Consider the following 22429-nt stretch of genomic DNA (forward strand, 5'->3'; position numbering starts at 1 on the left):
GCACCTGCCACAGAAGCAGCCCACAGAAGATGGGGCCCCCTCCCACCCGGTCCTCCTGTTCCCTACGACCACTCCAGGGCGGCACAACAGCCACAGATTGGCAAGAGCTGCAAGGCCAGCCCGGGAGGGGCCCATCACGAGGCACGCCTGCCTGGCTCCCCGACTCACCCCTGGCCACAGCACTGGGAAAGCAGTAAAGAGACCTTGAGACGCCGCCCACTCAGCCCATAGCAGGCATCTCTGGGAATGAACCTGGACCAAGGGCTGTGCTGCTGGATTCTTTTATTAGCCAAGAAGGACAAAGAACAGGTCACAACATCACAGGAAGTCAGACGGACAGACGGATCACAGGACAGTCTCATGCTGCACTACGCAGGAGGCAGGGCAGGGAGGGGGGAATCTGAGTCTTGATTTTTTTCAACTAACAATAAATAAATACGGTACACAGTGTTTTTGCCACGGCCTGGCACGACCTCTAAGCACAAATGGTCACGAAACAGCTGGTTTGGAAAGCAGTCTGTACAGCCCGCCAGCTGCGGAGTCGGGGTGGGGGCCCGGGCCCCTGGACCATGCTCTGGGGGGGGGGGGAGGTGAAGCAGTAGGGAGATGGAGACACCTCGGATAAGAGGGAGAGGTGGGGCCTGAGGCTTTCCTGGAAGGGACAGCCAGAGACGGAACCTCGGGGTGAGCCTGTAGTCCTGGAGGGGCCCACCCCAAGCCTGTGCCCTGGGACGCCCTCCTGTGGCTCTCTAGCCACCTGCAGTAACTCGAGCTGGTTCTCTGAGCTAGGCTGACATCTGCCCAGGGGCCAGGAGTCGCACGCACTTTCCCTGTCTTCTCTGGGCTGGTGGGACTGGCTCAGTTGAACGAGGAAGTATTGACAAAGATCTGAGGGAAGCCAGCTGAGCCTGAGGTGAGCCTGGCTCCAGGGCAGACTTGCCCCTTAGGAGGTCAGGGGAGGCTTCCTGGAGGAGGTGGTGATGTCCAGAGCTGTTGGATCCCAAGGCCCACTGACAGTCAGTCACCTGCATCCAGGGACTGCGAAAGGTGTCAGTCCCCATGCCTCATCTAGATGAGACTGTTTTCATTTGAGAAATGGACCTTCCCGGACCTGATCCCAGAAGGCAAACCAAAAATCCCTTCTGTCTCCCAGAGTCTCCACCACTCCTTGGTCCCCCCACCCAAGTCTCTTCTGATGCTCCTGTGGCTGTTGGATTCAACTTCCAGATCCCAGACCCCAGATCCCGGGTCAACGGATCCCCCCAGTACCTGCCTGCTTGCCTCATCAGGGTGAGGTGCTTCACCTGGATTCAGGGCTCTCAGCCCTGCCTCCCGTGGAACCAGGGCCCACGGCCCCACTGTCCGCCTCAGCTCACTCTGTTGCCTTGTTCAACGAGCCTTCCTGGGCCAGGCTACCACCCTCCTCACTTTTTTCCCACCAAAAGCCTTCTCCATTGCCCCAGCTCAGATAGATCACCCCCACACCCCCGCCAAGGATGATGGGCACTGACTCCTCCGCAAACCAATCCTACCTGGCACCTGTAGACGACCTCCTACCCCTTACCACAGGGAAAAGAGACACACCTGAGGAATCTTCACCCCAGTTTCCAGATGCAGTTTCTCTAGCAGGGGTAGAGAGTTCAGGGCTGAGCCACAAAGGGTTGGGGACCATGACTCGGAATCTGTGCCCTCCGCTCGCCCTGAGCCCCCGACACTACATGAAGGCACAGCAGTGGGGCGACCTCAGAGGCTGGCACCATAACTCAAGACCTTCTCAACTAGAAGGGACCCATTCTATTTATTCTATTTGCTGGGAAACTGGGGCCCGAGACTGGCCATGCCCGTGCAGAGGCCTCTACACGCACCACTCATCACGCCATAGCAAGGCAACAGTGATTTCCCAACTCATCCACTATACCCTATACCTTTGAGAGCCTTCTTGCAGTTGTCAGGTTAGCTAGAAACTTCCGCCCTGCAAGGCCCAGTGAGCACAGACATGCAGAATGTTACAGCTCCACGGGACACTACAGGCCATCTAACCCAGACAGAGAAACAGGCCCAGAGGGGCTCCCGGCGGCCTCAAGGCCACACTGCTTGGGAGGGAGTTTGCTGAGCTGGGTCCCCGGCCATGAACAGGAACACCCCTTCCCATGGCAGGCCCAGCTGGCCCGAAGTCCCCGCTGCAGCCGCCGGCCCTGGGACCCCACGTCAGGAGAGGCCAAGCCTACGCACTGTGGTGTGGTTCGCACTTACTGTGATCAGGAGTTCGAGTTCAGCCTTCCTTCCTGACTCAGGCTCACCCTGCGATGGACTCTTCCCCCTGAGCCTGGGGACCAGGGAGTGGGGGAGGAGGCCTGTCCCCATTCCTCTGCAGAGGCCTCTCTCTCTCTCGGGGCGCCCCGTCCCTGGCGGCCTCCCATGGCCAGAGGAGCCTCACCAGCTGGAGCCCCGAGGTCAGTCCCGGCTGACGCTGGCAGCAGGCCTGTGTCCTGGGGCTCTTATGGGCAGCGGTGCGGCCTTCTGCTGCCAGCCTCAGCCTGACCCCTGCCTCCACTCCCCTCCTCCTCCACCTTGGGATGGGGCCTCAAAGCTGAGGAGAGAGAGAAGAGAGCGCGACGCATGAGCCCTTCTAGATGCTGGGCCTGAGGGAGGGCGGCTGAGGGGGCGAGGGCCAGCTCCGGGCGGGCGGCGGGGCCTCCAGGCCTCCAGCCAGGGCCTCGCCGCCGCCACTGGGGGCAGAAAGGGACCCACAGCCGAGAGAGGGGCCGGTGCAGGGAGGAGACGGCAGCGGGGAAGGAGCAGGAGAGGAGGGACGGGGAGAAGCCGAATTACTACGACTAAAAAGTCACAATCCCAAACAAAACGAAGCCTGTGGACTGACACCACCACACAGCCAGCACCAAGAGAGAAAGTGGGAGCGGGCAGGAGGGGGGCACGGCGGGGGGGGCAACAGGACAGAGGCAGCGCAGGGGAGAGGAAGACAGAGAGGAGAGCCCCGTGGGCGCCATAGGGGAGGCAAGGGCTACAGGGGGCCTGGGGCAGGCGGGGGCCTGAAAATATAGCTTTATATATTTATATTTATATGTCACATTCCACACAGCAACTCACTAGGGGGCAGAGGGGAGGCAGGGCGGCGGGCAGGGAGGAGGCCGTGCAGGGGGCAGGATGTGGCCATGGAGGGCCTCGCTCCCCGCGGAAGGCCGCAGGCGCCCTGGCCTGCCCACCCCCGACTCGGGCCTCCCCGGGATCCGAGCAGGGCCATGCAGAGGGTGTGCAAGCGCGGGCCTCACCTGGGGCGGGGGCTTGGGGAGGGGACAGCGAGCAGGACCCCAAGGCCCCCGGGCTCCCTGGGCTCGTGGAGGTAACTCCTTGGGGCGCCCGGGACCCCCACGGCCGGGCGGCGGCCAGCGGTCAGTTGGGCAGCGTATCGAGTCCCAGCGAGGCGGCGTGCTGCTTGGCCCGGAGCCGCAGGTTCTCGATGCTCGTGGTTTTACTGTTCAGGGCGGCCGAGGCGGGCGCCAGGCCTGCGGGGGGCGCGGGCAGCAGCGGGGACCCCCACACGCCCTGGTGGGCCGCGGCGGCCGCCGACAGCGACTGGTAGTAGGACTGGCAGTGCAGCGAGCCGAGCGGGGCCACGTTGACGCCCAGGTAGGGCACGGCCGCGGCGGGGCCCGGGCCGCCCACCTCGAAGGACGAGTAGTGCACCAGGTTGTTGGTGGCCGCCATGTGCTGGCGGAACTGCTCCTGCAGGCGGAAGAGGCTCAGCGGGGACGACGAGTAGGAGTGCGAAGGGCCCAGGAGGCCGCCGGCCGCGGGGGCCGCGGGGGCCAGGGCCAGGCCGCCCGGGGAATCTGCAAGCAGAGAACCGGGCCGGGCCTCAGGCCGGCAGGAGGGGCGCCCTCGGCCCCCCCAGCATCCCTGGGCGCCGGGCTTTGTGGGGAGCCCCCGAGGGCCCCGAGCCTGACTTCTTGGGGAGACTCCTTCCCAAGGGCGCCCGCTGCCCCTCGCCAGCTCCCTGCCGGGCCTCAGGATGTGTGTCTGAGGCCGCAGCTCTGTCCCCTTGAAACCGGCCTCTGGGTCTCTGTGACGATCCCGGGATCGGTGTGGCACTCACTGGACACGCGCTGGGGTGTCTGTACTGGTCGTTAAAGTGCCATCGCATTTCCATAGTGGTTGATAAATAGCTTTTGCCCCGAGCTCCCCCAACCCTCCCCAGACCCCCCAAGACCTTCTCAGGATTCAGCAAGTAAAGAGTGAATAGCCAGTGGCCCACTCCTTCCTAACGGGTCGGGGGGGGGGGTCAGGGCCGAGCGCCACACGCCACACGTTAGAAGCTGACCCCACTCCCCACCCCGGTCCACCCCCCCACCCCCACCCCAGCACAGGCACCTGCCAAGCCTCACCTGCCTTGGGGCTGCTCCTCTTGCAGCCCAGCCCCTTGCTCTCAGCCCCAGGGCTCTTCTCCGTTTTGGGATCCTCCGCCCCTACCCGAGGATCCTCCTCCCGCTCTGGCTGGTCCTCGGGGGCTGACTCACTGGCGGACTGCTCAGACAGGCTCAGGTGAAGATCAGCAGGGGGGTCACCACTCGGCAGGCTTGGGGGCTGTTCAGTCTCCAGCTGGGTGTCTGGGGTTGGGACCTCTGGCTTGCTTTCCCCATGGGAGCCCTCGGCCTCCTTCTGCTTCTGGAGCTGCTCTTTCTGCAGGCTGCGCTGCTTCTTCCGGAACTTGGCCCTGCGGTTCTTGAACCACACCTGAGGATGGGAGAGGAGTTGCGGGTTGTGGTTCTGGTGCTGCGAGAGGGGCCATGCGTGCTAACGGGGCTTCCCCCACCCCCGGGAAGCACACACCCTCAACCCCTTCCACACACCCTCAATCCCTTCGGAAGCTGCCCTCCTGTAGCTGCAGGCGCTGGTGGAGAGGGCAGTGACGCCTGGCTCCTGGGCGGCGGGAAGCCAGGCAGATGGCCTGGTGCTTGTCTGCAAGGTCTCCTTGGAGGAACGGGGCCCTACCTGCACCCGGGCCTCCGGCAGGTTGGTACACATGGCCAGCCTCTCACGCATCACCACGTCCGGGTAGTGAGTCTTCTGGAAGGTCTTTTCCAGGGCCTCGAGCTGCTGAGCAGTGAACGCTGTGCGGCTGCGGCGCTGTTTGCGATGCTGCGAGCCATAGCGGGCCTCCAAGATGATGTCTTGAAATGTACAGCCGTTGGAGGGCAAGGAGAGGGGGCCCATTTAATTATGGGAAATGGGGGCAGCCCAGGTGGCTTAGCGGTTTAGTGCCGCCTTTAGCCCAGGGTATGATCCTGGAGACCAGGGATCAAGTCCCACATCAGGCTCCCTGCATGGAGCCTGCTTATCTCTCTGCCTATGTCTCTGCCTCTCTCTCTCTCTCTCTCTCTCTCTCTGTGTCTCTCATGAATAAATAAATAAAATCTTTAAAAAAAATAATTATGGGAAATGGGTTCTGGATCTTACTCTGCTCTGACCCACTGTGGACACCCAGGCTCTTGCAAGGCTGGATCCTGGCCCCTTCCCCTTGGAAACCACCCATCTTCTCTCCACATGGCTGGGGTTTCGAGATCTTTCCACGCCCACATTCACTACGAGGACCACAGAGGCCTAACTGATCTCCATGAACAGCTGTCAGGAATGTGATTGACAGGGGTCTTCCTCATTTGGTTTGGCGGTGGGTAGGTGGACATTGCTCTAAGATCCTTAAAGTCCTCGGATGCAATGAGTATAAGATTCTCAGACTACACGACGCTAGTAATCTGTACCTTGGTGTCATGAAGGTTCTGATACCCCATGACCCTCAGATTCTGGATATTAACAGAATACTGGCCTCTGACTATGCGAGGCCAGGCTGGCAGCTGGGACGTATCTGCAAGGTCTAGTTAGGAGAGGGCTGACTGGTAGGCCTAATTCACTGGCACTTGATTCTTGGGTATGACTCTGGGTATGACTCTCCTGATCCCAGATGGCCTATGAGTCTCTGCTGGCAGGACCTGAGGCCCCTGCTCGCATGTCTCCTCAACAGAAAATCTGGCTCTGGCAGGGTCCTCAGAGCACAGGAAAGTTTTTGCATCTAGTCTTGATCCTTTGGGCTGCTTCCGCAAAGAAGGACAAAAAGACTAAGTTCTAAGCACCACAGGCTTGGAGGGAAGACCGAGCTCGTGGACCACAGCTTCTACAGGGCTAACATGGAAACAACTCAGGGGTGCCTGGGTGGCTCAGTCGATTGAGCATCTGCCTTTGGCTCAGGCTGTGATCCCAGGATCCTGGGATCGAGCCCTATGTCCCTAATGAGTGGGGAGTCTGCTTCTCCCTCTGCCTCTGCCCCTTACCCCCACTCATGCTCTCTCGCACACTCGTTCTCTCTCTTTCTCGCTCTCAAATAAATAAACTTTTTTTAAAAAGAAAGGAAACAACTCAGGATAGAGGTCTGCCTATCAGCCCTTCTGCTTCACTAGACCCCAGTGGATGGACAGTAACCTGTCTCCCCAGGCTCCCATCATCCATAAATGGATCCTGGATGGTCTATATTGAAGAGAATCTGAGGGCTACCAGAGTCCTTCCCCTGTACTCCAGGGACTGGGGAGTCATCCACAACATTCTAAATGAGGAAGGAAACAACTGGGTGTCCAGAAAGGCTCAGACTTTGGCTTGCTCTTTCCTCAGTTGAAAGGGAGCCCTGAACTTCTCACAAATTGTTACTAACCCCAGCCTGGACTGAGTGCATGCTGGTTACCTGGGGACTGGGGATCCCTCAGGTGGCTGAACCCTGGTGAGAGAGCAACAGCTCGACATCCCGCTACTGGCCCCAGGGACCATAAGGGTGGGTGATCATAGGGGAGGCCGGGCTGTCTGTACCATCGGCAAAACTTTCTGCCAGAAGGTGAGGCCTCCAAGCAAAGGCCCACGTGGAGCTCATGTCCCCCTTCTTGAGAAGTAGAGAATGGGAGTAGGGCGCAAACATCCCAGTTCCTCTACCCCACCAGCAGAGGTGAGCCTCCATCCCTGATTCCTCTGTGTCCGGCACAGTGAGAAGCTGGTGTCACCACAGGGAATTCACACACAGGGAATTCACTCCGAGGCAGGGAAGCAGCATAGCCAAGGCCACAGCCACATTCCCACATTGGAGACGAATGCCCCACACTGATCTGGAGAAGGTAACCAGGGGCTCAGTTTTATCCACTGGGCCCTGCCCTGAGGCCTGGCAGGGTCTCCAGGAGTAGGAATGGCTGTTCCATCCTCCCTTCCAGGCCAGCACCTCTTCCCAGGCAGGGTCCTCATATCCTGTCCCTCTACTATGCCTTTGCTCATGTGGTCCCCTCACCAGTCATTCCTTTTTCAGGCCTGGCTCCTGCCCCACAGCCTGCAGGAAGTCCTCTTAGACTGTACCAGCTGCCCCACCACCAAATCCTGCCCACCCCCCTGCCATGCTCTCCTATGCGTCTCTGAACACCTGCTCTCTCTAGGGGTGCTCTCAAGCCCCCAGAGTACTGCCTGGCACGGTGCTGGGCCCAAGGCGGCTCACCAGCCACTCAAGGTTTGACCTGGGACAGGAGAGAGTGGGTGGCACCACCTCTCAGGAATCATGCCCCTCGCCTATGCTGTCAAATCTTTCTCAGGCCCCGGAAGAGGCTGCAGGGCAGGGCAATGGTCAGTTGAAGGCAGAGGGGGACACAAGACAGCCACTCCTTCGTGGGCACTTACCTTGGGACCTGAGCAATAATGACTTCTGAGCACTTTCTAGTCTCTGCCCAGTACTTTGCATACGTTACCTCAAATAACTTCCTGGCCAGCCTCTGGCCCCCACTTTGTAAGGGGAGACGCAGGCTCAGAGATGAGAGGTAAACAGGCCCAGACTGCAAAGCTTATATTTTAGCCATCACCCAGGCCCACCCCCACCTAGACTGAACCTCTCTGAGCCTCAGTCTCCTTGTCCATAAAAGGGAGATAACAACCCCTCTTTATCAGACCTGAGTAATTTGACTCACAAAGTCTCACACAGCCCCTGATGCAGAATCAGCATTCAAAACATGGGTGCTGTAATTATTTGTGGGACCCCTGTGCCCAGCCCTAATCCTTGGGGCTGCTCCCTTCCCATGCCCCCATCTGTGAGATGGGCTAAGGAGTCCCCTCGCAGGGTTGTCGAGGGAATCTGAAGGCCCCCCCAGCGCCCGGCACTGTGCCAGCCAATAAGGGGCGCTCTGGATGCTCACGCAGAGGTTTTGCATGGACACCTCTGTGTATCGCGGAGTGACCTGGGACGTCCAGGGCCCCCACAGGAAACACGGCCAGCACTCCGCCCCCCACCCCTCGGGGACCGCCGCCCCCACGGTTGTGTCCCCAGGGCCCCATCCCCAGGGCTCTTACCAGCCAGGCGCTCAGCCAGCGTGAGCGCGTGCACCGACGGCCGGTAGTCCGGGGCATGCTGGGCCTGCTGGGCCGCCTGCTGGTGCAGGTTGTACATGGCACTGAGAGAGTTCATGGCGTGCAGCGAGTAGCCGTTCACCCCGTAGTGCTGCATCGTGGCGTGCGCCTGCGGACGGCAGGGAGAGGGAGCATGAAGCAGGCACCCTGCTCTAGCCCCCCCAGACCCTGGACGCCCCCTCGCCCCCAAGAGCTCCTTCCTCTCTGGGCTCTGGGGTCAGACGGCCTGGGCTGGAATCTCAATTCGGCCACTTAAGAGCTGTGTGACATCGGGCAAGTCACTTATCTTCTCTGACCCTCAGTTTCTCCATCTGCTAATGGGGCTAATCATAGTACCTATTGCAGGAGATCGTGCAGGGATTTAGAGAAGGCTTAACCACAGGGCCTGGCACATGGCGTGTGCTAGAAAATGTTAGTCATTGTGATTTACCAGCCCCATTGCTGCTCTCTGAAGACGTGTTTTCACTTAGGCACCCAGGTGCTTTCTTATTTGTACCTTCATTGATTCACTCACACACTTACTATTCTATTCATTCAACAAACACCTAGTGGAGCCCACATGGGGCCAAGTCCAGAGCTGGACTGAGGACACAGAGGCATTTACTCCGACGAGATAGTAGGGTCTTAGAGCCTCCCGTGCCGCACAGACATAAGACTACTGACTGCTACATATTCACTACCGTTACCTTCCTCTATTTACCATTTCCTCCGAGAGCAAACCAACCCCATTTGCAGATGGCTCTGCTATGGCTTAGAGAAAGAGCAGGGCCATACGGAGGCCACACAGCCAAATCAGGGCCCCTCCTGCACACGCGGCTTCCGCCTCATTCTTTGGCAGCCAAATCTTCATCCTTCCTACTGAGACGGCCCAGCTCAGCATGAGGTCCTATGAGCCCCAGGTCTCCTCTGGACCTTCACAGTCCTCATCTGAGAGTCCACTGCATGTCAGCCTGAAATGTCACTTTTGGAATGTGGTCCCATGTCTGCAGTCTCCCAAAGAAACAGGTGCTTCCCGTTTCCTGGGTGTAGGAGGGAAAGGGGGGCAGTGGGGGCAAGGGCAGGTCCATTTGGTAAGAGGAAGAACTTGCCAAAGCATCTCAGCTCCCCACCCTCACTGAAGTAGACACTCAGGCTGCACACCACTAAACATCCACAGCGTACACGCCCGCGCACACACACCTTTCACACACAAATACCCGTACGTGGACATCCTCAGCAAGGCACTCACAGAGGTGGTCACCCTCAAACACAAACTCAGCAACATTTACCCATTCAGTGTCATTCTTCCCATGGTTCTGCACACACTCTCACAGATATCTATCCATGCAGCAGACATACCCACACACAAACCTTCCACTCTCACACATTTATATATTACACATATTCATCCAGTAAATATGTATGAAGCACCCAAACAAAGTCCTTGCGTCCATGGCACTTACATTCCAAAGGAGGACAACAGAACAGCAAATACATACATGTAATAATGTCAGGCAGGAACAAGTGCTCTGAAGAAAAATAAGACAGAGGAGGAGAATAACGAGAGGGAAAGGGAAGATTGTTTTAGAACATGAGGTCAGGAAAGGGCTCTCTGCTATTTGAAGGAAGCCATGTGAAGTTCTGGGGGAAAGGCTTTCCAGACAAAAGGAACAGCAAGGACAAAGGCCCTGAGGCGTGAAGAAGCTTGGTGTGTCTGTGGACCAGCAAGAAAGCTAGGGTAGCTGGAACACAGAGGGGGAGGGAGCGAGCGAAGGGGATGGGACTGGAGGGAGAGGAGAGACCAGATACCACTACGCCCACCCTGCCCACCCCTCCAAGATAGCTTCTGGAGCTTCCACAGGGCCACTGTAAGCAGTGGGCTGGTGACGGGAGACTCCTGGAGGGTCTTGAATAAAGAGTAATGTGATACCATTTGTCATGAAAAGCTGGCTGCAGAGAACAGACTGCAGAGGGTCAAGGGGAAATGCAGAAGGACGCCTAGGTGGCTCAGCGTTTGAGCACCTGCTTTCAGCTCAGGTCATGATCTCGAAGTCCCTGGATCGAGTCCTGCATCGGACTCCCCGCAGGGATCCTGCTTCTCCCTCTGCCTATGTCTCTGCCTCTCTCTCTGTGTCTCTCATGAATAAATAAAATTTTTTGAGAAGAAGAAGAAGAAGGAGGAGGAGGAGGAGGAGGAAAGAAGAAGAAGAAAAAAAAGAAAGAAAGAAAGAAAGGAAGGAAGGAAGGAAGGAAGGAAGGAAGGAAGGAAGGAAGGAAGGAAGGAAGGAAGGAAGGAGAAAGAAGAAGAAGAAAAGCAGAAGAGACCAGGTCTCTGGCCAGGTCTCCTAGAAGACTAGGCCAGCAACTGAGGTGCCTTCCGCCAGGCGGTAGGGGTGGACCTGGTGAGAAGTGGTCAGATTCACGACATCTTTTGAAGAATCAACAGGACTACTGATAGGTTAGCTATAAACTGTAAGGTAAAGAGGTCAAAAAGGATTACGCCAGGTCTTGGCTGGCTCAGTCGGTAAAACATGCGACTCTTCATCTCGGGGTTGTGAGTTCAAGCCCCACACTGGGTGTAGAGGCTACTTAAAGGGGATATTTTGTGTGGCTGAGTTAAGAAAATCCCTGAACAACTGAATGAAGATGCATCTTTTCTTGAGCCAGGAGCATTGAGGGAGAAGGGGGTCTGGGAAGGGAGCAATAGACATCAAGGTTTTTTGGGGGGACATGCTAATTGTAAAATATGGATCTGACTTCCAAGTAGGGGTGTTGAATTGGCAGGTGGATATACAAGTCAGGAGCTGAGGGCTGGATTTATAGATTTCTGAGTCAACACTCACATGTAACACCTACCAACAATGTTTACTTACAGAGGCCCACTCTATGCACTGATAAACATGACCCCAAGGGCAGAGATCTAAGTGAAGAGAAGGACAGACAGGGCAACACCGTGTTTAAACACTGTATAATAGAATATACCATAGACAAAGCTAAGGAGCAAACAACAAACCTGGAAAAATCTTTACCATATCTATGACCTAGCAAGATTGATTTTAAAAATAATAAATAGCACAAATAAAAGTACGAGAATGTCCATAATATATAAAGAGCTCTTTTCAAGAAACAAAAAGATGGTCACCTTAATAAAAGACTGCAACGTAACTGAAGAGACAACTTATTAGGAAAAACACAAATAGCCACCTGACCTATGACAAAAAAAAGCTCAGCCTTCCTTGTAACCAAAGAAATAAAAACAGAAACAATAAGATACAATTTTATTTCACCCATCAGATTCACAAATATGAAAAAAAAAATTAGCCAGGGTTATCTAGAGGAGCGGGAAATGGTCCTTCTCCTACTTCACTGACAAAAGAGCTTTTTTAGTTCCTGCATCAAAGGCCTTTAGAAAGAGCATCATTTAACTCAACAATTCCATTTCCAGAAACATATCCTTCAAATATGCAGAAGTGTGTACAGGAATGTTCATCACGGCTCTGCTTACGTGGCAAACGATTGGAAACCTCACTGTCCATCGAGATGGTTAGTTGAGTAAACGAGAGGCCAGTCATGCCGCCAGTGGAAAGCCGTGCCACAGTTTGAAACAATGATGTGTATCTGTGTGTGCTGATGCTCACAATATATCGTTGAGTGGAAGAAATAGGTAACAGTATGCATGATATGATCCCATTTTTGTAATGTATGTATAAATATGCATAGAAAAGAAGGCTGGAAGGTTATACCCTGAAATGTTAACAGAGGTTATCTCTGGGAGGTAGCAGGTGGGATTACTGGTGATTTTCACATTTATATCTTTTCCTTTCTTTCTTTTTTTGAGGGTGGGGAGCCTCATCCATGAGTTCCAGTGGATGTGGGGATGGAGCCAGGCCCTGAAAGGTGTCACAAGCTTCAGGTGGGGAAGAGGGAACAGAGTGTAGAAGTAATTTTATCCATCCCCTTCCCCCACCCCTGTGAGGCTTTGTTGCCTTAATACTCGTAGCTGTTGATGTGGTGACATCTTAATTGACTTAATTATTGCTGCTCTCACAGTTTTTGATGCAGGACAAGTCTTTATTAACTAAAGCCAAGAGAGGTACCTCTTTCTCTCTCTCTCTCTCTCTCTCTCTCTCTCTGTCTCAGCGCCACAACTGCCCCGGCTCACTGGTCCTCTGAAGGTGTCCAAGACCTTCCCAGTCTGGCCTCTGCCCACCCCTCCAGCCGGATGCCCTCCCTTCCCCCAGCACCCAGCAATCTCAGGTTACCTGCCACTCCCCCTTGTCGCAGCCTTGCCTTTGCAGCCGCTGGGCCCTCCACCTGAAACACCCTTCCCTCCACCCCCTTCACCTGCCAAATTCCTCCTTCTCCAACAAGGTGAGTTCAACTGACGCCTCCTCCAAAACAGGACCCTTCCCAACAAGTCCGTAAAAGGGCATCTCTCCCCTCTCCGGGCTCCAGACAGCCAGCACAGGTCACAGACATGATCACGCCAACAACAAGAAAACAAGAGCGACAGCTCCTGATTCCTGAACACGCCCTTCGAGCCCTAGCTCACCACACAAAAGCACCTTCCAGGGATTTTCTTAACTGAGCACCTGACTCGGAGTAGTGTGATGACACTTCCACCTCCCTGGCTAGACTGAGCCCCTTGAGGGCAGAAGGTGTATCTCAGGCCTTTCTGGACTCCCCACCGGGGCCCAGATCACAAGGTCTGGCACAGAGGCAGGGCTCTGGAGACGAGGATCGGATGAATAAATGAATGATAACAACTATGTATGAAGTGCCTCAGACACATCAGCCATCTCCATCAGTCCTCCCAACACCATAGGGGGTAGGGACTGTTTTTATCAGATGAGGAAGTGGAAGGTGAGAAAGACTGATTAATTTGTTAAAGGGCAGGCAGCTAGGAAGTGGTGGAACAGGTTTCCACGGTGAGATTCTTCCCACCAGCTAGTAGTTCTAACCCCAGGCTCTTACTCCAGTACGTTCTGTTCCCTGTTGTCCAGCATCTCTGATTCGATCTAAGGCAACAGCAGAGAAAAAGCACATTTCCCCGCTGTGCATGCTTGTGCATGCATGTATGTGTGTGTGTGCACGCGTGCATGCATGCACGCACACATGTGTTGTGAGATGAGGCTGTGTGTGAGCCCAAATCTTCCGAGCTGATCTCCTCTCTCCCCAGTCTCACACTCCTCTTCCGCACTCCAGGTAGACATCAGGGCCCCAGGTCTCCTCTGAGGCCACGGCGGGGTCCTTGTCTGTGGGTGGCACTGATCATCGTGGTACCACATGGTCCCATATCTGCGGTTCCTCTCAGCTTTCACATTCGCCCATGTCTGCGCGCAGCCTGACTGTGATTGGCCACATAACTGTGTGTGTGTGTGTCTGTGTTTATGTGGGTGTCGGCAGTTATTTATGCTTATGTTGTTGTGCGTATGCATGTCTGTGGCCCCATGTGTATGCCTGAATGGATGTGTGTAAGTGTGCGTGTGTATGACCAGGGAAACATACAGTAAACGTACCTTCCAGACAAGGTCTGAGGGAGAATGAGACAGAGAAATACAAAGAGAACAAAACAGGGAAAACCAAGAAGATGGAGTTGATGCAGAGACAGAAAGATCAACACAGAGAAAATGAGATTTGCCTCATTCATTTTTTTTTGTTTCTGCAACAGCCAGCACCGAGCCTGGTACAGAGCCAGTGTTTAGTGAATAGCAAATGTTGAATGGATGAGAAGGAACCGCCGGCTAAGAGAGATGAGGGACCAGTGCAGGAAGCAGGGCCACCATGGCCCCGTATGTATGGTCCTCAGAGCAGAATGGACACTCAGAGCCCCAGTCCCATCACCTCCTGTGTCCCCAGGACCAGAAGCCAGGGTCTGGGGAGAACCCTGCCCAGTGGACCCTTTCCTAGCAATCAGCGCAGCCCAGACCTGCCGCCGGGGTCCTCAGCGAGGCCCAGCAGCTGGAACCCCATCCACATCCACTTCTGATATCAGGGCCCGAGAGCCAGGCCCAGAGCCGCCCAGGCCAGAGTCCGCGGGGCCGGCAGCAGCCTCCAGACAGGGCGCTGCGCTCCTGGCCCCCAGGCCGGCCCCGCGCGGGCTCAGCCCACTGCACACTCCAAACAGAATCAATTATATATTTAAAAGGTGCCGCCCCGCAATTCCTGGCGAGCCAGGAGAGCCATCCATCACGGCGCGGCCGCGTTTCACAAGCTGTCGAATTGTGCTTACATTGGTTAAAAGAATCTTTATATTTCATTAAGCAAGCAGATCGGCGGATCTCCCGCCACAGGCGCCATATAGATGGCTTTAATTTTCCAAATCTGCAAATGCATCCGTTATGTCCCCGCGTCGCTGCTGGCTGCGGCCTAATGCCCAGCCAATCGAAGAATCAAGCAGAATTTTATTAGGGGGCATTTTTTATAAATTAACAGCAGGACTGCTAGGAAACTGCACGCGAGGCGTCTTTGATCACCGGGAGAGTGGACCCTTCCTTCCCCGGTCACTCCCCGCTCAGCACCCCCACAGGCCCAGGCCCTCTCTCCTCACCTCCTCTCCTGTTCTGAACTTTTAATCCCTCCTCGCTGTGGTGTCTTCTGGATCCCGCAGGTGGGGAGCGAAGCAGAACAACTTTTGTTTAAAGGGATGGAAACAAAGCAGGAGGGGAGGAACCAGGATCCTCTGAGGACCTGCCTCCTCTGTTCCCAGCCTGGCCAGACACATTATCTCAGGAACAATGCCAGCCACCTTATAGCGCACACTGACCAGGAGCCAAGCCCTCTTCTCACTCACAAGCTTCAGCACAACCCCCCCAGGTAGGAATTATGATCTCCATTATGTGAATGAGAAAACCGAGGCTTGGGGAGGTAAAACCACCTGTCCCAGGTCCCACAGCATGAGGAGTGTGTAGCCCAGGGCTGGCCAGCCACCTGAGGGAGGCCGAGGAGGAGAGGGTCCCTCACGTGGGTACATGTGTGTGCACACACGTGTCTGTGTGTGTGTTGGAGGAAGGCAGCTGAACAAGACGACCCAGGAGACTTCTGGCTCTGAGCAGGTGTGTCCACGATTTTGAGAGAAGCTCTGTGCCTGGCACACTCAACTCGGGAACCTCACTAATCTCTTACCTCAGCTCTAGGAGGGAGGCACTGTTGTTATCTCTGCTTTACAGAGGAGGAGCTGAGGCTCAAGGAAGGTGAGTTACCCTGGACTGATTGGGAACAGGAAAAGTTGAGCCCCCCATCCCAGTAAGAACCCCTATTCCCACATCGGTCCTTAGCCCTGAGTTGCCAAGAAAGAGCAATGGGAGTGTGTGATGTTCTGAGCAAGGACCCCGCGGGCACCAGGTCTGAGCGCGGACTTCAGATGAACTTGTCCCCAGCTGTTCCCTCTCTGGTGCTGTTTTATAGCCTCACTCTCAGGTCACTGCTGAACCCTCCAACTCCAAAAATCTCCCGTCAGGAACAGGCACTCAGTGGTGCAGAGAGCCCGGGAACTAGCCACTACCTCCCCTTGCCAAGGGCCAGATTTCCCCATCCATGGCTCCCCTCCCAAGGGGGTGATCCAGGGCACCCAACAACTCAGTGATTCAACGTGGCCAGCAAGGCCACAGGAATTGGCCGAGGACACATTCTAGAGACACATATAAGGGCCAATGGCTGGAAACGTGGCATCATTTCCTCTCGGTGTCTGAGAGCTTGGGAATCTGGGGCACCTCCCTCAGATCCTCATCCTCTAGACTGCCAACCCCTGCCCCTCCGCTCCTATCGGTGCACATTTAAACCTGTTTCCATTTCCCCCTTTTAAAACGAAAGGACTCATCTCTTAGGCCAGTTATCTCTGTTCCCTTTAAAGACTAATTTCTTGAAAAGCATTTCCAAAGTCATCATTTCCACTTCTCCCTAGCCCACTGCACCCCACCACCCTCCCGCCGACCACTGAGATAGAGCTCTCCAAAGTCATCGCGTCGTGCCTCCTCCTCTGGGAACACTGTTCCTTCACCAGCATTCCCTGAAGAACTCCTGATCCCTCACACTAGGCTTAGGCATCCCCTTTTCCAAGAAGCCTCCCCCGATACCCCAGGCTGGGCCAAGTGACTCCTTTGTACTATCATAGCATTGCCTCACCAGGTTAGTTGCCTACCTGCCTGCCCTTCACTCAAGACATAATAATCACTATTTTTTACCAGCCATCCTGATAGGGACCTGACAGGTAGCATCTCATTTAATCCTGAAAACAATCTCCTAATTCCCATTTGACTGATAAGGGACCTGGGATTCAGAGAGGTAAAGTTATATGCCCAAAGCCACACAGCTAAGCAGTTTAGCCAGGATGAAATCCAGGAAGTCTAACTCCACAGTGTGAACAAAGTGCTCACCATGAACTCGCCAGCTCCGGGGCTCCTGTAAGCAGGATCTGGCTCTAGAGCTAGTACTCAGTACCTAGCACAGGGGACATTAGACCCTCATTCCTCAAGGAAAGAGAGCCACTGTTTGCCAGGCAGTGGACTCTGCGGTAATGTAATGAGTTCTAGCCCCATGGGCTCAGATTCTAGAGGAATGGTCAGATGCCCTGGATGAGAAGAGACCGGCTTTAGAAGTGATGATAAGAGCAGCAGAGCCCAGAACTAAGTGAGCCAAATCCCAGAGTCTCCTCCTAACCTGTCTGACCTGCCCTACCCTCGCAGGAAAGATCGTATGACCCCACCAGAAGCCACACCATAGCTGGCTATAGCTGTGACGCTGACCTTGCCACCACACGATGCCCTGGCCACTGCTCTCACTCTGGTCATGCCCCATCTCCCAGTGGCATTTGATACAGGTTCCATGACCCTACATTGCTACCATTAATCTCATGCTGCTTGATCCATGTGGAGACGGAATGGACTATTGCTGAGGTCCAGGAACACCAGCAGCCCCCTTCAGCTGAGGGCCCTCAAAGTGGTTCTGGATTTGGAGCCGAAGACCTCAGATGGGCCTCAGGGTGTGTAGCTTTGCAAGGGTCAGATCAGATGGGGTGCTGGCCTGGCACCTAGAACTTATCAGTTCCTCAAAGGAGATTCTGACCTCCCCACTTGGTTCAGGGATGCCCTCCCTTGGCCAGAAGGGAGAGCTCCAGGGTCAGAGGTGGGCCTCAGGACAGGCCCCACCCCCAAGGCCCTCAGGAGGAGCCCAGGAGCTTAGTTCCCTACACAAACTGTTATCCATTAACATCCAATTATCCCTTGGTCCGAGCCATTAATTATAAATCAGAAGCTAATTGGGGTAATTAGCCCCCCGCAGGCTAATGGGCCGAGACTAAGGGAGGCCTCTCTGCCCACCCTCCTCTGATTTTCTGAGGTGTTTAGTGTTGGGGGGGGGGGTGCAAAGAAATCCGGCGGCTGGAGTTAATTTTTTTAAGGCAGTGAAATGAGGCAGAGGGAGGGAGAAAAAAGATGAGAGAGGCGAATTTTTGTTCTTTTTTTCTCAAATCCTGAATCTCCTTCAGTGGGTCTGCTCTTGGAGACAGTCTAGGGCGGGGGGAAGCCTGACCCCGCGTCCTGGGAGTAGAACGCCAAAGAATTGCTTCGTTCCCCACTTCCTTTCCAGCATAGATGCAGCTAGAACACCAGAGAAAACCGAGGAGACGTGGTCGGAGCCAGGGGGGCGCAGAGGTCTCAGCCCCGCGGAGGAGGGGTCTGGCCGCCTGGTGCGCCCCGGCCAGGGCTCCGCGGGCCGAGCGGGCCTCCCCGGGCTCGGCCACACCCAGGCCGGCGCGGCGCGGGGAACCGGCTGCAGGGTCCCCGCGGGGCCGCGCTCGGGGCGCGGCCTCGGAGGAACCCGGGGAGGAGCGTGCCGGGCGGCTCGGGGAGCCTGGTGCCCCCCCCTCCCCCCGGCGCGCGGCCAGGACGCGAACGGCCCGGGGCTGGGGGCCGCGGTGCCCATGACCTGGGCGCACCGGGCAGCGCCGCGGCGGGAGGCTGGCCCCAGCCGCAAGCCGGGAGCCGCGTCTGCGGGAGGCGCTCCGATCCCTACAACTCCCGCTTTGCGCTGCCGGAAACGGCTCAAGTTCGAAGAGCAGTCGGAGCCGAGCTGGGACTCCCGGCGGGTGGCGGTGGCGGTGGCGGTGGCGGTGGCCGTGGTGGTGGCGGTGGCGGTGGCGGTGCGGCGGGGCTGCGTCAGGGAGCTTGTCCGAAGCCCCGAAGCCCCGACGTGCGACTAAACGGAGGGAGGCTGCTGGGTGGCGGGAGGGCCGGACTGGGCCACGGGGAGCCCGGCTCAGTGCCCTCCGGCCGGAGGAAGAGCAACGACTCCCCAAGGTCAGAGATGAGGGGTGCTCGGAGCAGGACGGCGCCCGGCCCACACCCCGCTAGCAGCCCCCCCCAGCACCCCTCCCTACTCGCCGCCCGCTCGGTAATGGGCTTTGGCGGGAGGCGGCGGCGTCGCCCGGGGCCTTGATTAGATATTTATTGCTGTCATTTACATGGGCACCGCAGGGCGGCCGAGCGGGACTGCGGGGAAGGGGCGGGAGAGGAGGGGAGGAACGGGGACGGGGGAGGGGGCCGGCTCCACATGGGCCGGAGAGGCCGGGAGAGCGCGGGGGAATTGGGAGCGCGCAGGCCCGGCGCCAGGTGTAGACACGCAGGCCCCTGGGCTGCGGGGCAAAGAGGGAGAGGTGGGGTTGTTGCACCTCTGAGCTTTGTCCTCGGGGGGTGTCTGCGTGTGAGGAGCAGTGAGTGTCCCTGTGAGTATTTAACCTGTGTAGTAACTGTCAGAGGGGTTCTGTGAGTGCGTGTCCCGTGGATCTGCCTATGTGCCCCTATGTGTGTGTGTTCCTCTACCTGTGTAACTTCTCACCTTCGTGTGTCTTAGCAAGCTACCCCTAGCCCAGGTGAACCTATGCGTGCGACTCTGGGTGGCAGTCAGTGTATGTGTGGCCCTGTGTGTCTGTCCATCAGAATGGCCCTAAAATGTGTGTGTGTGTGTGTGTGTGTGTGTGTGTGTGTGTGTGCAGGATTAGCTCAAAGATGGGGTGGGAAGTTGTGTCCTTTGGTCAGGTTCACCCTTTTACCCCACAACCTACAGGTGGGGGTCAGGGTGCTCCAGCCCCCCAGAGCCCAGGCTTCAGGGAAGCTGGCACAGAAGGCAGTAACCAATCCCTCATTCCAAGCCTACAGGGCCAGAATACCACGATTGGGGTCCTTTGGAAACTGTTTCCTGCTCAAGATCTAGCGTGGGAAGTGTGAGTGGGTGTGCAGGGGCCAGGTCTCCAGAACAAGTTGTTTGTATCTGAGCAGAGAAATGGCTCCAGTTGCATGACCACATTGGATAATGCCACATGTGAAAGTGACACTGACGGTGTGAAGGGGCCCCAGAGACACTCACCCGGTGCCCTTGAAGCTGACCGGCAAGCCCGCCAACAGGCGGAACCCATCCAGAGGCCCAGGGTGCTCGCCTTTGCGGGTGCCTTCGCCTGGGGCGGGTTTCCACTCCTCTGCACCTTTGCCCTTCCGTTTGGATTTCCACACGGGATTTGTTCCACTGCAGCCAGCTTCCCACGTCCCAGCAGAAGTCCTCGCGGGAGAGGTCTGCCAAGGGGATGGTTGTTTACCCCCATTCTGAGTAGGGATTCCTGCTTCTGATCCAAAGATTGTGCATACCCCAGCCACAGAGGAAAGAAATTTGAACCAATTATCTGGATAATTTGCTCTCACTAGGTAGCAAATTCGATTTTTTTCTGACCGCCTACACACACATTACCACAGCTGGCTCGCAGAGAGGGGAGGTAGGGACTAAGGACTAAATTCCCCGATCCTTGGGTTAGACTGCTTTCCCTTTGGGGAAGTACTAGGGACGCTGGGGAGTGAAAGGCGAATCCCAGCAAAATTGAAAACAAGTCCCTCCACCCCCCCTAAAGCTAATAGACACAAGACCTCCCAGGAAGATGCTGGACCGGGCCAACCCGCCTGCAGCGCACGGGAGCCCGAGCTCCAGTGCAAGACACAGCGGCCACCGCCCGCCTCGGCTGCGAACTGGGAACTTGCACAATTTCCACGGCTGCCGCGCCAACAGCCTCCGAGAACGAACTGCCTTCCCCCAACCCCCTTGGCAAGGCCCATGGAGTCTGTAAAGCCTTCGCTCTTCCCGAGGTCCTTAAACCCGGGGAGCTTCAGAAAACGAGCACCAGCCAGGCCGACTGAGCCTCTGCAGATTTTTCTAAAACGAAAAAGGTAGCCCGGGTCCGAGCGCAACCCGCCCTGAGGCTGCGCGGGAGACTCCGCGGGTTCGCTGCTTGGGGGGGGGCTCTGAACACCCAAAGACGGCGAACAGGCCGCGGATCCCAGCCCCCCCCCCAATCCAGACCTCCTCATCGAACAAGTTATCAGCCTCATGAGCCCCCATCCCGCCGCCGCCGGAATCCAGAAAAGTTTAAGCCCCAGTTTCGGGGCGAATTTGCAGGAGCCGTTACGCCGAGGCGCCCCCCGCGCCCCACCCGGGCCGCCGCGGCCCCAGCGCAGAGCCCAGGAACTTGTGACGGGCGAGAAAGTTGAGCCAGCGGCGTCCGAGACACCGCCGTTCCGCTCCTGAACCGGGTCGAGCAGCCGGGGAGAGCGTGCAGCGTCCCGGCCCCGTGGCCGCTCCTCCCGCTGCGCCGCGAGGGCCGCTCGGGGACTGGCCCCAGCCTGCGGTTCCCGGGCTGCGCTCCCCCGACCCACGCCGGCCGAGGCCGCACAAGGCAAAACGAATTCCGGGGCCCGGGCCCGCCGCGCCCCGACCGTCCACCTGGGGTACCCTAGCCCGAGGCCGCACTCACGCGGACAGAGGCAAGCAGCGCGCGGAACCGCCCCGGACCGGAGCATTCGTGCAGAATCGCCATCCCGAGAGAAAAGGCGCGCTGGGCGGCGGCGAGTTGGAGCCGGACCTGAGCCGGATCCCGGGCAACGTCCCGGGCACCGAGGGGTTCGCCAGGCGGCGTGGACGCGGAAGCGGGGGGGGGGGCGTGGGCGGCCCCCGCGTTCCCCAGCCCGGGCCCCGGGCGCATCTGCTCCGCATTACCCCGGCCACCTCCTCCCCACCCCCTCCACACTGAGAAGGATTTGTCTCCGCTTAATATCCAAACCTTTTCTGTATTTATTTTTTTTCAGGGGCGAAGTAATATCTTCCAAATGAGGCACAACCGTGACGGATCCGAAGCGTTCTCTGCGGGCGCCTGCGTCTCCGCCGCGGCGCTCCTGCCCACGCTGTCTGCTCTCCGCCCCGGGACTCCGCGCGCTGCGCGCCGTCTGCCTCCTTGGGTCGCTCGCGGCCTCTGCCTCCGTCTCCAGCCCTGGGTGTCGCGCCCGCGCTCTCGCCCCGCGTCCCTCCGGCCTTCCCCGCGGCCTCCGGTGTCCCTGCGCAGCCCGTCTTGGCTCCGGGTCCCCGACCGCAAGCAAACTTTCCAGGCCTCCCGCGGGCCCGGCAGGAGCGCAGAGCCGAGGCGGTCCCCGGGGTTCTCGGCCACGGCCCCCCGCCCCGGCGCCCCCCCGGCTCGGCCCGTCGGCCCCGCCCGCTCGCACCTGGTCTCCCCGGCCGCGCCGCCGCCGCCGCTGCCATCTACGCGCGCCGCGGCCGGGGCCGGAGTTTTAAACGGCGTTTCCCGGGCGCCCGGCGCGGGCCCGTGCGCTCCCTAATGGCCCCGGCCGCTGCCAATCACGCGCCGTTCCCGCCCCCGCCCCGCCCCGCCCCGCCGGGGCCGCGGAGCCGCCGAGGGCCTAGGCCGCCCGGGTCCGACGGCCGGCGGGTCTGGGGGCCCCGCCAGCGCCCGTCACCTCCTCCGAATCTTCAGTCGTTCGGGATCCCTGCCTCTCTCGGTTCTGCCGAAGCCGCAGGCCAATCCCTGGGACCCGGGGGGGGGGGTCTGAGACACCTTTCCCTCCCAAGGCCTCACCCGCAACTGGGGGCTTGGCACCAGGATCAGCTGCGGTGGCTTCGCGGCGCTCCGGCTGACCCCCACCCCCACCGCCCCTCCAAGATTGGTCCTGAGCTGCGCGCGCACACG

General features: G+C 57.8%; 1 protein-coding gene across 2 annotated transcripts; it reads right to left on the bottom strand.

The window, feature by feature from the left end:
- Nucleotides 1-275: 275 nt before the first annotated feature.
- DMBX1 (diencephalon/mesencephalon homeobox 1) lies at nt 276-21905 on the bottom strand. 2 transcript variants are annotated; one of them, XM_072772299.1, is made up of 5 exons: nt 21512-21905; nt 8380-8545; nt 5011-5189; nt 4536-4752; nt 276-3851 (listed from the first exon to the last, which is right to left on the bottom strand). In XM_072772299.1, exons 2-5 carry the CDS (start codon nt 8531-8533, stop codon nt 3412-3414), a joined length of 990 nt encoding a protein of 329 aa, XP_072628400.1. In that variant the 5' UTR covers nt 8534-8545; nt 21512-21905; the 3' UTR covers nt 276-3411. The 2 variants fall into 2 exon arrangements, with proteins under 2 accessions (XP_072628400.1, XP_072628399.1); XM_072772298.1 differs by having other exon boundaries at nt 4404-4752.
- Nucleotides 21906-22429: the final 524 nt, after the last annotated feature.

Source organism: Canis lupus, chromosome 13 (genome assembly GCF_048164855.1).
Source record: "Canis lupus baileyi chromosome 13, mCanLup2.hap1, whole genome shotgun sequence".
NCBI lineage: Eukaryota > Metazoa > Chordata > Mammalia > Carnivora > Canidae > Canis > Canis lupus.